This window comes from Saccopteryx leptura, chromosome 2 (genome assembly GCF_036850995.1).
Source record: "Saccopteryx leptura isolate mSacLep1 chromosome 2, mSacLep1_pri_phased_curated, whole genome shotgun sequence".
NCBI lineage: Eukaryota > Metazoa > Chordata > Mammalia > Chiroptera > Emballonuridae > Saccopteryx > Saccopteryx leptura.
Genome location: NC_089504.1, coordinates 181595099 through 181610344, shown reverse-complemented (window position 1 = coordinate 181610344; position 15246 = coordinate 181595099). Strand labels below are relative to the sequence as shown.

The 15246-nt window shown below is 44.8% G+C and overlaps 1 protein-coding gene across 1 annotated transcript in view; it reads left to right on the top strand.

Moving 5' to 3' along the window:
* The window catches only part of SLC6A13 (solute carrier family 6 member 13), a 56991-nt gene that overhangs the window by 25320 nt on the left and 16425 nt on the right, over positions 1-15246 (top strand). Inside the window, exon 4 of the mRNA XM_066369558.1 lies at positions 12584-12724. Coding sequence (XP_066225655.1) covers positions 12584-12724 — 141 coding nt within the window. The remainder of the gene's footprint in view (positions 1-12583; positions 12725-15246) is intronic.

Here is a 15246-nt window from a genome sequence, read left to right as displayed (position 1 = left end):
TATCAACCTAATCCCACCCCATAAGCCTTTCAATTCTTAGTACACTACCCATCAATCTAAGGTCCAAATGAGCTGTACAGGTGTTAGAATTAATCGGAGTTCGAAAAGACCAGTGCAAGTGTCCCCAAACTACGGCCCTGCGGGCAGCATGTGGCCCCCCCGAGGCCATTTATCCAGCCCCTGTTGCACTTCCAGAAAGGGCACCTCTTTCATTGGTGGTCAGTGAGATGAACACTGTATGTGGCAGCCCTCCAACGGTCTGAGGGACAGTGAACTGGTCCCCTGTGTAAAAAGTGTGGGGACCCCTAGACTGGAGTAACAGGCTTTATTGAAAGAAAACCTGCTGGCTGGCTCTCAAGGGGAGTCGCGCCAGGGACTGGGTTTTTAGGATTTTGTGGAGGGGGAGTGAGAAAGGTCGTGGGCATTCAGCTGATTGGCTGCTGAACAAAAGAGGGTCTTTTATGGAAGTTTGCCAGGATTTTTTGGCTTGTCAGACATTCCTTTGCAGTTGGTCATCTACGAGCCCTGAAACAGACTTACTGGTGGGGTTAAAGAAATGAAACCTAAGATTTCCGTCTATTTGATATATATATAAAAAAGGGAAAGAGAGTGGTTCCTAGAGAAGCTCAAGGGAAAAGGGACGGAGGTCATTGTCTTCTGTAACTTCTTCCTGCTGAGTAGGGGCAGTGAGGGGTGACTGCTTCTCTAAGGGTCACTCTCAGGGGTTTAAGTCGGTAATGGGGAGTATGAGTGTAGAAGCATTTGGTTAAAAGTAAGTCGGGTAACTTCACGGATGCGACTTTGTAAAAAATTTAGGAAGAAGGGGGTTAACATAAGTAAGAGGCGTATAATTAATAGAGGACCGAGGATGCGGACGAGCCAGGCGACAAGGGGAGTCTTCCACCAAGCGGCCGACAGTGGGTCTGCTTTTATGGAGTTTTTCCTGTAGGCGGCGCAGAGAGCTGACGTTTTCTTCTACTAAGCCGGACTCATTGATATAATAACAGCATTGCTCCTGTAAGAAGACAAGTTCCTCCCTTCTCAGCAGTAAGAAGTTCAAGAGCCCTGTGATTTTGTAAAGCCACTTGAGCGAAGGATGTAAGTTGTCTTTGTAAGGAGGTTGGGGAGGTTGCTGAGTCGTCCACGGCCTGTTCTAGGTCTGCTCGGAGTTGGTCAGTGGCCCGGAAGCTACGAGCTAGTCCTGCTTCCCCAATGCCTCCTGCTGCCAGAGAAGTTCTAGGGTTAGGCCTGTTAGGATAGGGAGGAAGACAGCCCACATCTGTCTGTTACTGGTTAGCCTATTTAGTTCTTCCTCCCCATAGAACAGTAGCTGTGGTACAGTAACTACTGGTATACAAGGTCGGGGTGAGGAGTTCATAGTTTTAAAGACAGTCCCATTACAACCAGAAGGTGGGTACCTGTTGGGCTGGTGGGTGGAGTGGTCACCAGAGTTGTTGGATTGCACTTTGGATTAGGTTGTCGAATGTAACAGACTGATAGGTTCTGAGACGGGTCGTCCCTGAAGAGGGGTCTCCCGGTAAGAAAAAAGAAGTCTTCTTTGGGAGTAGTGGTGAAGGGCTGTGTTATTGGAACTGCCGTCAAAGGGGGGTGATTCAGGAAGGCACACAGGAAGCAATTAGAAATGTTTCCTGTATATGTTAGATTAAGGACTTTGGCACCTTGCTGAATTAGCCCTAACCAGGAGAAGGAATTCGTTGTTAGTAGGGTGGAGAATTGAGCTTCCAGGGCCTTTTCCTGGCCTAGGATTGTGTTGGTTAGGTCTTTAAGGTCCTCCAAAAGGGCCCGTGTTCTTGTACGTTTTCGGAATATAGTGAATGTACCCGATGGTTGAAGGCTTTGTAATCCTTTGTAGAATTTACCTGTTATTCCTTTTTCCCAACTTTGGTCCCACAGATCTAGAATAGTTAGGAGCCAGGGTTTATTGTGTTCCCAGGAACGATATCTACAAAAGTATGGTGCATGCCTCATTGGGCCAACAGGTAATTCCTCTTCCTGTTGCTTTAAAAATTTCTATAAAAGTAGGTCTAGGGGCAGGAGGACTGGCCACTTATGCCCACTCTCTTTCTCTCTCTCTTCTGAAGCCCAGCAAATTCGTAAACATGGAATCAGTGGTTTCACACAAACTGGGTGTCTAGACTATTGCCTTTCATTAGTCACTCTCCTATTTATTTTTCTAACTTTTGGACCCTGCCTCTTATGTTTGTTCACTAGTTTCTTACAGAACTGCATGCAGACCTTCGCCAATCAGAAAACTGGAAAAATCTACCTAGCCCTACACACCAACCCTGAAACCTGCCCTTGCAAAACAGAAAAATCTGGAATCCTATAAATACACCTCTACCCAACAAGAAGCCCATCATGGCATCTCTCTACATCTCAGTGAGAGTAATCCTTAGAGAGGCCATAACCTCTCACCGCCCCTATTCAGCAGGAAGAAGTTACAGAAGATAATGACCTCCGTCCCTTTTCCCTTGAGGCCTCTCTAGGAACCACTCTCTTTTTTTTTATACAGTGTGTCTGTAAAGTCATGGTGCACTTTTGACCGGTCACAGAAAAGCAACAAAAGACTATAGAAATGTGATATCTGCACCAAATAAAAGGAAAACTCTCCCAGTTTCATTCCTATTCAGTGCAGTTTGATGTGGGCTCATGCACAGATTTTTTAGGGCTCCTTAGGTAGCTATCCCGTATAGCCTCTACAGACTCGTCCCTGACTGATGGCCTACCAAAACGGGGTTTCTCCACCAAACTGCCGGTTTCCTTCAACTGCTTATCCCACCAAGTAATGTTATTCCTATGTGGTGGCACTTCGTTGTAAACGCGCCTATATTCACGTTGCACTTTGGTCACGGATTCGAATTTAGTGAGCCACAGAACACACTGAACTTTCCTCTGTACTGTCCACATCTCGACTGGCATGGCCGTGGGCTGCTCCACTGTATATGTGGTGTTACATCATCATCTGCACATGCGCACATGCTGCCACATCATCCTACAGAAACTGGGAGGGTTTTCCTTTTATTTGGTGCAGATTTCACATTTCTATCATCTTTTGTTGCTTTCCTGTGACCGGTCAAAAGTGCACCATGACTTGATGGACACACTGTATATCAAATACTCGGGAATCTTAGGATTCATTTCTTTAACTCTGCCAGTAAGACTCCTTTCAGGGCTTGCAGCAAATGATTAATCGTAAAGGAATGTCTGATGTCACAAGCCGAAAAGTCCTGGCAAACTTCCATAAAAGATCCTCCTTGATCCAGCAGCCAATGGGCTAATGCCCCACAACCCTTCTCACTTCCCCTCCCCAAAGCCCTTAAGGCTGTGCCTGGCGCAACTCTCCCTTGCTAGTCAGCCTGGCAGGGTTCCTTTCTTCCTTTCAATAAAGCCTGTTACTCTGGTCTTTTCGGACTCCCATGGATTCCAACAGGTTCCACCTTCAAAATATCCTGAGGTCTTATACCATACCCCCAGATTGGGATTTAATTTGTCTGGGGTCCAGGCTTTGGAATTTAAAAAATATCCCCAGGTAATTCTAATATGCAGACACATTCGGAAATAATTGAGTTATATCACTTGTAAAAAATTTCACTCGGGCTGTAGATGCATACTAATACGTCATTATTGTTTGATTTTGTACACCTCCAGTTATTAGGGAGGATCTATTTATATTTTCTCTTATGTGAATTGTCTGTTCCTGCTCTTAACATGTGGTTTTATATTTCAGAAATATATCAGAGTAATTTCAGGGAACATTAATTATTGGAATCTTAGTCTACACATTTAAAAAACACCTTTGAGTTAGTGAACTTTCAGAACCTGAGAAAGATTACATTGCATAGGAAGCCAGGATAGGGCAGCAGAAGGGTGACTAATCGTAAAGGAATGTCTGATGTCACAAGCTGAAAAGTCCTGGCAAACTTCCATAAAAGATCCTCCTTGATCCAGCAGCTAATGGGCTAATGGAAGCACTGTAAGGCTGGTGGGAAAGGCCACCGTGGTGCAAGTTCTCATTGGATTCAGGCAGATGGTAAAAGAACTGTGGAGCCAAAACATGGTGGGCCATTTCATTGATTAAAGTCTCACTCATAATGGTGAATGAGCAAAAAGGCAGGGAAGACCACTCCCTCCTCACTCAAGGTTCCCAAAACCTCTGGACTCTCCCGAACTCACAGGCCCCCACAAGCAAAACAGCACTCCCCAGCCAAACAAGGCTGGCCCAAATTCGGGTTTTCCAAGCCCCTCAATTCCCTCTTGTGACATTCGAATAAAAGCCATAAAATACATTAATAGGCTTTAGAAATAACTTCAAAGGAACTAGTCCAGTAAACAGATGAGCCCAGACTCCCAGGATGGCTAGGAGCTGAAGAGTCCTTGAGATAGAGAAGTCGTCAGACTCCCAGGATGGCTAGGAGCTGAGGAGTCCTTGAGATAAGGAAGTCACAAGAACTGCTAAGACAGAAAATGTAACCACATCCTAGGGGATAGATAGGGATATTTCCAGCTGGGGCTTTCAACTGTATGACTGGTTGCTAAGGCACGTGACTAGAATTTAATTTGGGGAAGCCAATTGCTAAATGCCAAATATAGCAATGAACTGCTTGCTTGCTATACTATAAAAACCCCTAGACTGTAGGCGCTCGGTGTGGCTCTTGTGACTACCACTTGAGTTCACCCCTGCGCAGGTTTGTTTTGTTTTGCTTTGTTTTCTTTTTTTCTCTTGGCCATAAAACTTTGTCTGAAACTCTCCAAATGTCTCCAGTGTTTGTTTTACCCGGCGAGTGCAACATTTTATGGGGGCTCGCTCCGGGATTCCCATTACGGGAATTTTGGCTGGGGACAGGCGGAACAGCTCGAGCTGGTGAGTATTTTGTTGTGGAATTCCCTTGTTTCTGTAATCTGTCTGGCTCCGGAGCATTTGCAGTCTGTGGTGGCAGACAGGACGCTGTCAGAGACCCGCCCAGACACTCGGGCCAAAGGGCAGGACGCTGCCGGCCGAGGTTTCTGTTTCTGTCTGAAATCGATCGATCGTTTTGAAGTAGTGAGCTCACTCGCGCCGCGCCGTGCTGCTGTCTGGTTGTTTGTTTAGCCTGAATGACTGTGTAGGAAATTTTGTGTATTGCCCTCCTGGGATTTGCTGCACTGTTGTGTTTGGTGTTAATTTGTTTGCCAGTACAGTGTGATCAACGCTCATCCATCTAGATCACCCTGCTTATAGGGTAGGGAATCCTGTGTGTTGTCTTTGTAGGACTAGAAGCATACCTGGCTGAGAAGAACAAGTACCGCGAGATGGGACAGCAAGAATCTACTCTTAAATCCCCTCTTGATTGCATTTTAAGTAACTTCTCTGATTTTCAGAAGAGAGCTCAGGGTTATGAGGGACCTCCACCTGATCGAGAAACTCTCCGGACCTTAAGCCAAGTGGAGTGGCCATCTCTTAAGGTTGGATGGCCATCTGAAGGAACCTTTGATCTGCCTATAGTTTTTGCAGTAAGAGCCATTATATATCAGGTGCCTCACCCAGACCAATATGTGTATATAGATGTTTGGATAGATAAAGCTACAGACAAACCTGGGTACATTAAGAGGTGCATAAAAGCTAATCAAAAGGTTAAGAGAGCTATTTGTGTGAGCGCAGCGGTCATTAAGCCTCGCCCTCCCTCCGCTCCACCTGCACCTAAAAGAGAGCCTCCCAAATCGTATCCGGTCCTTTCTGATGTTACTGAGGATATAGTAGACCCTATAAATTATCCTCCTCTTTATCAGAAGCCCAGGGAGCCAGATTCAACTGTGCCCGAGAATGTCCAGAGTCCTCCCCACACCCGGGGGGGGGACCCCTTATGCTCAACCTTCCTTTGATGGAGGTGCCTCAATGTTGCCTCTTAGGGAGGCGCTGCCCCCACTAGATGAAGGACCACATGCACCGTCCTGAATGATTTATATTCCTTTTTCTACTAGTGACCTTTATAATTGGAAACATCAGACCCCGTCGTTTTCAGAGAAACCTCAGGGGTTAATTTCTTTGCTTGAGACTGTTTTCAGGACCCATCAATCAACTTGGGATGATTGTCAGCAGCTTTTGCACACCCTGTTCACAACGGAAGAAAGAATCCGCATCAGCCAAGAAGCTGAAAAAGTATTTAGGGAAGAGGGGGGCACTGAAAGGGAACTAGAGAGGACGCTCCCCAGGAGCCCCCCCAGTTGGGATCCAAACAATGTCAGGGATAGGGAATCGCTTACCCAATATCGCCAGGCTCTATTAAGGGGAATAAGGGCAGCTGCTAAGAAACCAACCAACTTTAGTAAGGTAGGTGAGGTAACTCAGGGGAAGGATGAGTCCCCTGCTGCATATTTAGAGCGGCTAATGGAGGCCTACCGGGTTTATACCCCTATTGATCCTGAGGCAGAGGAAAATCGCAGGCTAATAAACATAACCTTCGCCACTCAGGCAGCCCCAGACATTAGAAAGAAGCTCCAGAAAATAGAAGGATTTGAGGGAAAGAATAGGAGTGAATTATTAGAAATAGCACAGAGAGTCTATGTCAATCGTGATGACCCTGAGTTAGGGAGAGCAGCTGTAAAACTACTCTTGGCACAGCAATCAAAAGGACCAAAAGGGAAACAGCAGCCCTTTAAGGGAAAAAGGGGAACTTTCCCGCAGAAGCAACTAGATAAAGACCAGTGTGCTTATTGCAAAGAGAAAGTTCATTGGAAGAAGGATTGCCCTAAGCTACAGGCCGTAAATCAGGAACAAAGCTCACAGGTTTTGCTCCAATTAGATTGACGGGGCCAAGGCTCCATTCCTGTCACAGCCTATGGTCACACTGTCAATTGAGGGGAAAGCAACTACCTTCCTAGTTGACACGGGGGCCACTTATTCCGTCCTAAAGAGACCACTTGGGACATTACAAAAGGAATCCACAAAGGTAATAGGGGTCACTGGCAAAGCTGTCTCATATCCTCGAGCCACTGCTCGGATTACAGACCTGGCGCGAGGGACTATTACTCATTCATTCCTGATTATTCCAGACTGCCCTTACCCGCTGTTGGGACGAAATTTGTTGCAAAAATTTCAAGCAACAATAACCTTCAACCAGGAGAAGAATACAGAAGGCAAGGTATTAGTGACTGTGCCAATATCAGAAGAATACCTGATTGCCTCCCTCCCGGAAGGTAAGAGCAGGATTATGGGCGTCCCCGAGGAAGTAAAGCAGCAGGTTCCTGGAGTTTGGGCAGAGAATAACCCTCCGGGATTGGCAGTACATCAGCCGCCTGTAGTAGTGCTGTTGTGGAGTGATGCCAGCCCAGTACGCATCAGACAGTATCCTGTACCTGCTCGGGCTAAACAGGGTATAGCACAGCACTTGAGGCGCTTATTAGAAGCCGGGATTCTCCGGGAATGCCAATCTTCCTGGAACACTCCTCTACTGCCAGTACAAAAACCTGGAACTCAGGACTATTGCCCAGTGCAGGACCTGCGTGAAGTGAATGCTCGGGTAGAGACCATACATCCTACTGTGCCAAACCCCTATACCCTATTAAGTTCATTGCCACCAACGCATGTTTTCTATTCAGTATTAGATTTGAAAGATGCCTTCTTTTGCATTCCATTAGCAAAGCAAAGTCAGGAAATGTTTGCCTTTGAGTAGAATGATCCTGAGAATGGACTTTCAGGCCAATACACTTGGACCAGGCTCCCTCAGGGTTTTAAGAATTCACCAACCATATTTAATGAGGCTTTGTGCAAAGACTTACAGGAGTTTCGAGCCGGCCACTCTTCAATTGTGCTGCTGCAGTATGTGGACGATCTCCTTATCGCAGCCCCAAACCAGGAGAGTTGCCAAGAAGCTACATTGGAACTACTCCAAGAACTGCAACAGATGGGCTATCGAGTATCTGCTAAGAAGGCCCAAATTGTCACCCAAACCGTGAGTTACTTGGGGTATGACTTGAGGGGAGGACAACGTAGTTTGTCTAGCCAAAGAATTCAGACTATATTACAGATTCCTGAGCCTGTAAGTAAGAGGCAAGTACGAGAATTTTTAGGTGCCGTGGGATATTGCAGACTTTGGATACTGGGATTTGCAGAGCTGGCCAAACCTTTGCATGAGTTAACACGGGGAAAAGAGGAACAATTTGTATGGACAGAGGAGGCACGAGAGTCTTTTCAAAAACTTAAGGAGGCCCTAGTTGCAGCCCTGGCATTAACCCTGCCAGACTTGTCTAAGTCTTTTCAACTATTTGTGACTGAGAAGAAGGGCATTGCTCTAGGGGTCCTCTGTCAAGAACTGGGACCTTGGAAAAGACCAATAGCCTATCTGTCCAGAAGACTAGATCCTGTGTCATCAGGTTGGCCAAATTGTTTGAGAGCACTTGCTGCTACCTCCATCCTTGTTAAGGAGGCCAGTAAACTGACTCTGGGTCAAGACATTCAGGTCATTGGAGAGCACTATTTAGAACAAGTGCTGCGGGCTCCACCGGATAGGTGGATCTCGAATGCCCGACTAACACAGTATCAGGCACAGTTGCTGAACCCCCCCGCAATACAATTTTTGAAAACAACGGCCTTGAATCCTGCTACATTGCTCCCGTTGCCAGACCCATCGGTGATCCATGACTGTAGACAAATATTAGATACCATTACAGGAGCCAGACCAGATCTACGGGATCAGGCCTATGAGAAGGCAGATTTAACTCTGTTTACAGATGGAAGTAGCTATGTTCGGGATGGGCAAAGGTATGCTGGAACTGCGGTGACCACTCAAGATACTGTGTTATGAAAAAAGGCACTGCCTAAAGGCACATCTGCACAACGGGCTGAGCTTATCGGACTCACACAGGCCCTTAGAATTGCTGAAGGGAAAAGTGCCAACATCTATACAGACAGTAGATATGCCTTTGCCACGGCCCATGTACATGGCGCCATCTACCGGGAGCGTGGGTTATTGACTACTGCAGGAAAAGAAATTAAAAATAAAGATGAAATTTTAGCTCTATTAGAAGCCATTTGGTTGCCTAAAAAGGTGGCAATAATACATTGCAAAGGACATCAAAAGGGGGATTCCCCTATAGTAAAAGGAAACCACTTTGCTGATCGAGTGGCACGGAATGCAGCAGAAGAGGAGGAATACACTAACCAACTGCTACTCATCCCACCCCCTACTCTACAAATAGAACCGAGGTATGAGCCAAAAGAAGAAGAGAAAGGTAAGCAACTAGGGGGTAAGAAAAGTAAACAGGAATGGATAGAATTACCAGACAGCAGAATATACCTACCACAAGGAGTGTTAAGACAAATAATTCAAGAAATACATAGCAGCTCCCACTTAGGACAACAAAAACTAGAACATCTAGTAAGAAAATATTATGAGGGAGCGGAAATCAGAGATATCATACACTCTGTTGTGTCTAGGTGTCAGGCCTGCGCCAAAGTAAATGCTGTCAATAAGAAATTACCTCCTCTCATCAGGCACCGAGGAAAAGCTCCTGGAGAACTATGGGAAGTAGACTTTACCGAAATGACTCCAGGGAAATTAGGCTATAAATATTTGCTTGTTCTAATAGACACCTTTACTGGATGGACTGAGGCTTTTCCTACAAAAGGAGAAGCTGCTTCAACAGTTTGTAAAATACTTTTAAGAGAAATCATTCCACGATATGGCATTCCCATTGCTATAGGGTCAGATAATGGACCTGCTTTTGTGTCCAAAATATCACAGGAATTAGCAAAAAGATTAGAGATCAATTGGAAATTACATTGCATTTATCGGCCTCAAAGTTCAGGGCAAGTCGAGAGGATGAATAGGACCCTTAAAGAGACTATAATTAAGTTAAGAGAAGAGACTGGCGAAAATTGGGTAGAGCTACTCCCTTTTGCATTATATAGGGTTCGAAATACACCTTATACAGGAAAATGGACTCCTTATGAGTTAATGTATGGGCAACCAACTCCTTTGGTTCCACAAATAACGAGGGAAGAAATTGAGGGTTCTAATCAAAGTTTTCTAAAGTCCTTACAGGCATTACAACTGATACGTGCAGAAGTACAGGCGCTTAGAGACCAGCAGAAGGACCAACTCAAAGGACTTCCACTGCCAACTCCACCGGAGCCAGGACAATGGGTATGGATTCTTAACCACCGTCGTGGGAACCTTGACGCTCGGTGGCAAGGACCGTTCCAGGTACTGTTCAGCACGCCCACGGCTGTGAGGGTAGCTGAAAAACCTTACTGGATTCATCTATCACATGTAAAGTTAGCTCAAGAACCGAGCTTAAAGGAAGCCAAATAGAGAGTCAAAGCGGATCCCCACAATCCCTTAAAAGTGCGGTTCTTACCCGAATCGTAGCAATGGTTTTCTTTTGTATGTTATCCAGTATTAAACCAGTACCTGCTTTCCAGGAAACCCTGAATCATCCAGAGAATTTATGGGTGGCTTTAGCACACACCCTAAATGTCTCATCGTTTTGCCTTGAACAGGATAGTCATTCTCATTTCATGTTAGGAAAATGTCTACGCCCGGTATGTAAACCGGCAGCTGACATAAGGAATTTAACTTTCTTCTCCAGTATCCCTAATAAGACTGTAACTTATCTAGATTTAGCAAACTGGGGAAAAGTTTCTTATCAGTTGCCAAGCCATGCATTACAGATTCATACTCCCCATAGCATTATTGTACCCAATGATACTTGTGTTCTTTTTGTTAATTGTAGTAAAAATTGTAAGACAATCCCTGGTTTTTTACCCTGTAAGAATACTATCAAATACCCTTCCATTTATGGTTATGTTACCCTGCCTACTGGATGGTTCTTTACCTGTAACTCTATGACATATAATTATATTCCCCCTAATCTTACTGACACCACTTGTTGTTTATCTAGGATTGCTACTTTCTTACCTAACAAGAATGATTTGTTACTTCTTGAGCATAATACCACTCTTCGCAGCAGGCGTGCTGCCTCCATCCCTGTAGGACCTGAATGTCATGATGAAGTACAATTATTGTCAGAAGCTGAAGGATATGCCATAATTTTAAGTGTTGTAGGGAATCTAGTATGGGGTGCTTACAATCATAGACAAATCCAGCATTTAGCTTGTAACTTAGCTAAAAGCATCAACGAAACGTCTCAAGCATTGACTCTTTTAAATCATGAACAGCAGCAATTATGTCAAGCTATTTTAGATAATCGGGCGGCTATTGATTATCTATTATTATTTCACCACCAGGGTTGTGAAAAAATAAAAGGAATGTGTTGTTTTAATTTAACTGATAACAGCAATGAAATCCAGGATAAAATAGATAAGATAAAACAGTTAGCAGAGCACATTCAGCAAAATAATGACAATTTAGATTGGTTCACCTCTATATTCAAACTGTCACCTTGGCTAACTACATTGATAACTACACTAGCAGGACCATTGTTAGTATTGTTATTGGCCCTCACTATTGGACCCGTAATCCTTAACAAGTTATTTGCTTTTATTAAGGAAAGAATAGAAACAGTTAAAATAATGATTTTATCTCAGCCGTACCAACGCCTTAGTGCAGCCGAAGAATCTCCGTTATAGTTAAGGATTTAACTAGGACAAAGAAGAGGAGGAAATGTGACATTCGAATAAAAGCCATAAAATACATTAATAGGCTTTAGAAATAACTTCAAAGGAACTAGTCCAGTAAACAGATGAGCCCAGACTCCCAGGATGGCTAGGAGCTGAAGAGTCCTTGAGATAGAGAAGTCGTCAGACTCCCAGGATGGCTAGGAGCTGAGGAGTCCTTGAGATAAGGAAGTCACAAGAACTGCTAAGACAGAAAATGTAACCACATCCTAGGGGATAGATAGGGATATTTCCAGCTGGGGCTTTCAACTGTATGACTGGTTGCTAAGGCACGTGACTAGAATTTAATTTGGGGAAGCCAATTGCTAAATGCCAAATATAGCAATGAACTGCTTGCTTGCTATACTATAAAAACCCCTAGACTGTAGGCGCTCGGTGTGGCTCTTGTGACTACCACTTGAGTTCACCCCTGCGCAGGTTTGTTTTGTTTTGCTTTGTTTTCTTTTTTTCTCTTGGCCATAAAACTTTGTCTGAAACTCTCCAAACGTCTCCAGTGTTTGTTTTACCCGGCGAGTGCAACACCTCTCTCTCTCTCTCTCTCTCTCTCTCTCTCTCTCTCTGCACTCTTCTGCACTCTTCTGCCCAGCAAAACAGGCTGGGGGAAAAACCCTTCTCTAGCAAACAACAGCAAACAGCAGCCCCTCCCAAGCAGGAAGGAAGCCCCAATTTGCAACCTGCTGCCCTGAGGACAGGTATTGCAGCCTTCTGTAGATTACAGTACACACACAGGCTGCTGCCCTAATATAATTAAAAACATTTGTTTACCTAACAAGCACCCAGCACACTTCTGCCTGCTGGGGATGGGGAGAAGAGAGCCAGGAGCCAGGCTCCAGCACTTCTTGTTCTAGGACACTGGCAGGAGCACAAACCCTCTCCTACACTGGGGGGGGTATTATGTGAGAAATCTGTCCATTGCTCCTGGCTCAATTCCACCCTTTCCCCTTCCAGGCATCGGCTATGCCTCCCAGCTGATCCTCATCCTCCTTAACGCCTACTACATCATTGTCCTGGCCTGGGCCCTCTTCTACCTCTTCAGCAGCTTCACTATTGACCTTCCCTGGGGAAGCTGCCGCCATGAGTGGAATACAGGTAAGGTCACCTCTGGGTCCATTGCCTCCTGTTGTTTGCTACATGGACCAGGAGTGGGACTGTCCCTACATCTTAGGCAACCCAGTTCCCAGCCATAATTTGGGACTCAGTAGAAATTTGCCAAGTAACTCATAGAGATCTTATACCAAAGATAAGAGTGAGATTTCACCAGCACCACAGGCAAAATGTCAAAAAAGTTTTTTAAAAAGGTATTCAATTTAATGTATTGTGAATTCATGTATTATGCAAATAGAACTGACTATTTATATAATTTAGCTATTTATTTATTCTAGTTTGAAATATTGTATTGTAGGACTAGGGGCCGCTGCCATGGTGGCCATTCATGAGCAGGTTCTCATTGAATTCGAGCAGATGGTAGAGAAACAGCGAACCGGAGGATAGTGGGCCATTCTGTTTATTGGTTTCTCACCCACCAAGCCAGGCAAGCCACAAGAAAGCCAAGGGAAAAGCAGGAATCTGCTCCCCTGAAGGGCAAGGGATCAGGGAGGAAAAAGAAATCCTACCACACCTGGTGGGGGCAGAAACTCTCTTCCCCTCTGTTCTTTCCTTTCAAAACTTTCTGGTGGGAAACCTCTCCTCCAGCAAACATTAGCAAAAACAATGGCCCTTCCCAAGCAGGAAGGTAATTTACAATTTCACAGACCACATACACCTGGCGCTGCCCAGCCCCCAATGCAAACTGTAAGTGAGCAAACATAAAAATCATATTTTACAAACTTATTTGACCAACATGTATATATTGTTTGTTAATCTTTTTGTTTCTCATGCCTTCCCTGATATTATTTTAGTTCTTTCCAATTCACAATTCATCTGGATTTAACCAGGGAATAAGTTGTTTGGTATGTCATTAATATTAATTTTCTCTTGTGCCTAAAAGACTACCAGCATCACCTACAACAATAGAACTACTGAGTCCAATGAATTAAAAGTAACAAAAAATAAAAAAATGCCTCAGGTAGTGCTATCCAAAAGAACTTTGTGTGATGATGTATGTATCTGGAACGGTAACCAGCATGTGGTTATCCAGCACTTGAAAGGAGGCTAATGTATGTGAAGAACTAAATTTTTAAATTTTTTATATAGTTTTAATTAATTTAAACATAAAGAGCCACCAGTGGTTAGTGGCACCCTGTGGCCAGAGCAGATGAAGAACGTACTGGACACATCCTGTTGGAGTCTCAGCACCACATGCTGCACTCACAGCCAGACACCTCGCAGGGCCTGTCAGCGAGGCCTTCCTGTGCCATGATTAATTTCTCTTGTTCATAAGTTACTCAGTTCTGAGCTGGAGTTTGAATCTTTTGCTGGCCAGGGAGGCACACTTCTGCAATCATTGGCATCATATTTGAGGCCTCTCTTGCCCTCAAACTTTATGCTCCCTTTCCAGGCATCCCCTGGCCAACTTCTGCTGCCACCTCCATTCTGCCATTTTTCGAGTGAAAAGTCAGATGGAGGTACTTCCCCGCTATCCCTGGTGCATTAGGTTTCTCTCACATGTCTGGTGGCACCTGCACTGGCCCCTGGCCCTGCTGTGCCTCCTACATGCTTTTTGTCTGTTTGTTGGTCTGGTTTTCCCACAGATCAGCAAGAACTTGAAGGCAGAAAAGATGTCTTTATCTCTTTGGCCTTTGGGCCTAGCACAGTGCAGGCTACATTACAGATACTAAAAAATATTTGTTGAATGAACCAAGTTTTAAACATGTTATATTCTCCTAATTTCTTTATATAATACATTTACCTTCCCTCCCTCTCGCCCTCTTTCCCTCCTTCCCTCGTTCCCTCCCTCCCTTCATTCCTTCATTCCTTTCATCTAAGTGCACTGAAATCATCTTTGACAACCAGCTTATCGGGTGATGTTTTTATCCAGACCTCAGTGGAGTTCTTGGAAAATTTGTGAATTTGTGAGGCCTAGGCCTATTGCTTTAGGCCTGCCCTTAGGTTAATGGGGGGGAGGTGTGTCTCTGAGTCAATTCTGAGGCAATACCCAAGTCTTCTGCTTCTTGACAGTTTGGACAGTTCTAGTGTATCTGGTTTTACTCTGAACCTAGTATCTTGAATAGTATAGGACATCCCGTCCTGTCAAGATGAAACACTTTTCCCGGTGTGCTGAAGCTTCAAGGAAAGTGATGTCTAGTGAAAAGTGTTCGACTGACATTGTCATTCAGCAGACACCGTTTAGCTCCCATGGTGCCGGCTCTGCTCTAAGAACAGGGCATGTGGTAATAGTGTACAAAAACAAAGGTCCCCGCCTGCATGGAGTTGTCATTCCAGTGACAGGAGACACCATGAACAAGATAAATGAATACGAGGTATCCTGTTAGAAGTGCTGTGGAGAAAAATAAAACAGGGAGGATGTTTTGGGAGTTTTCGTGTGGGGTGTAATTTTAAACAGGCCGTTGGTGGAGGCGTTACTGGGAAGATGACATGAGCGATGCTCTGGAGGATGCCGAGTGAGCCACTGAGACAGCAGGAGACAGACACTAGGTAGAAGGAAAACTCAG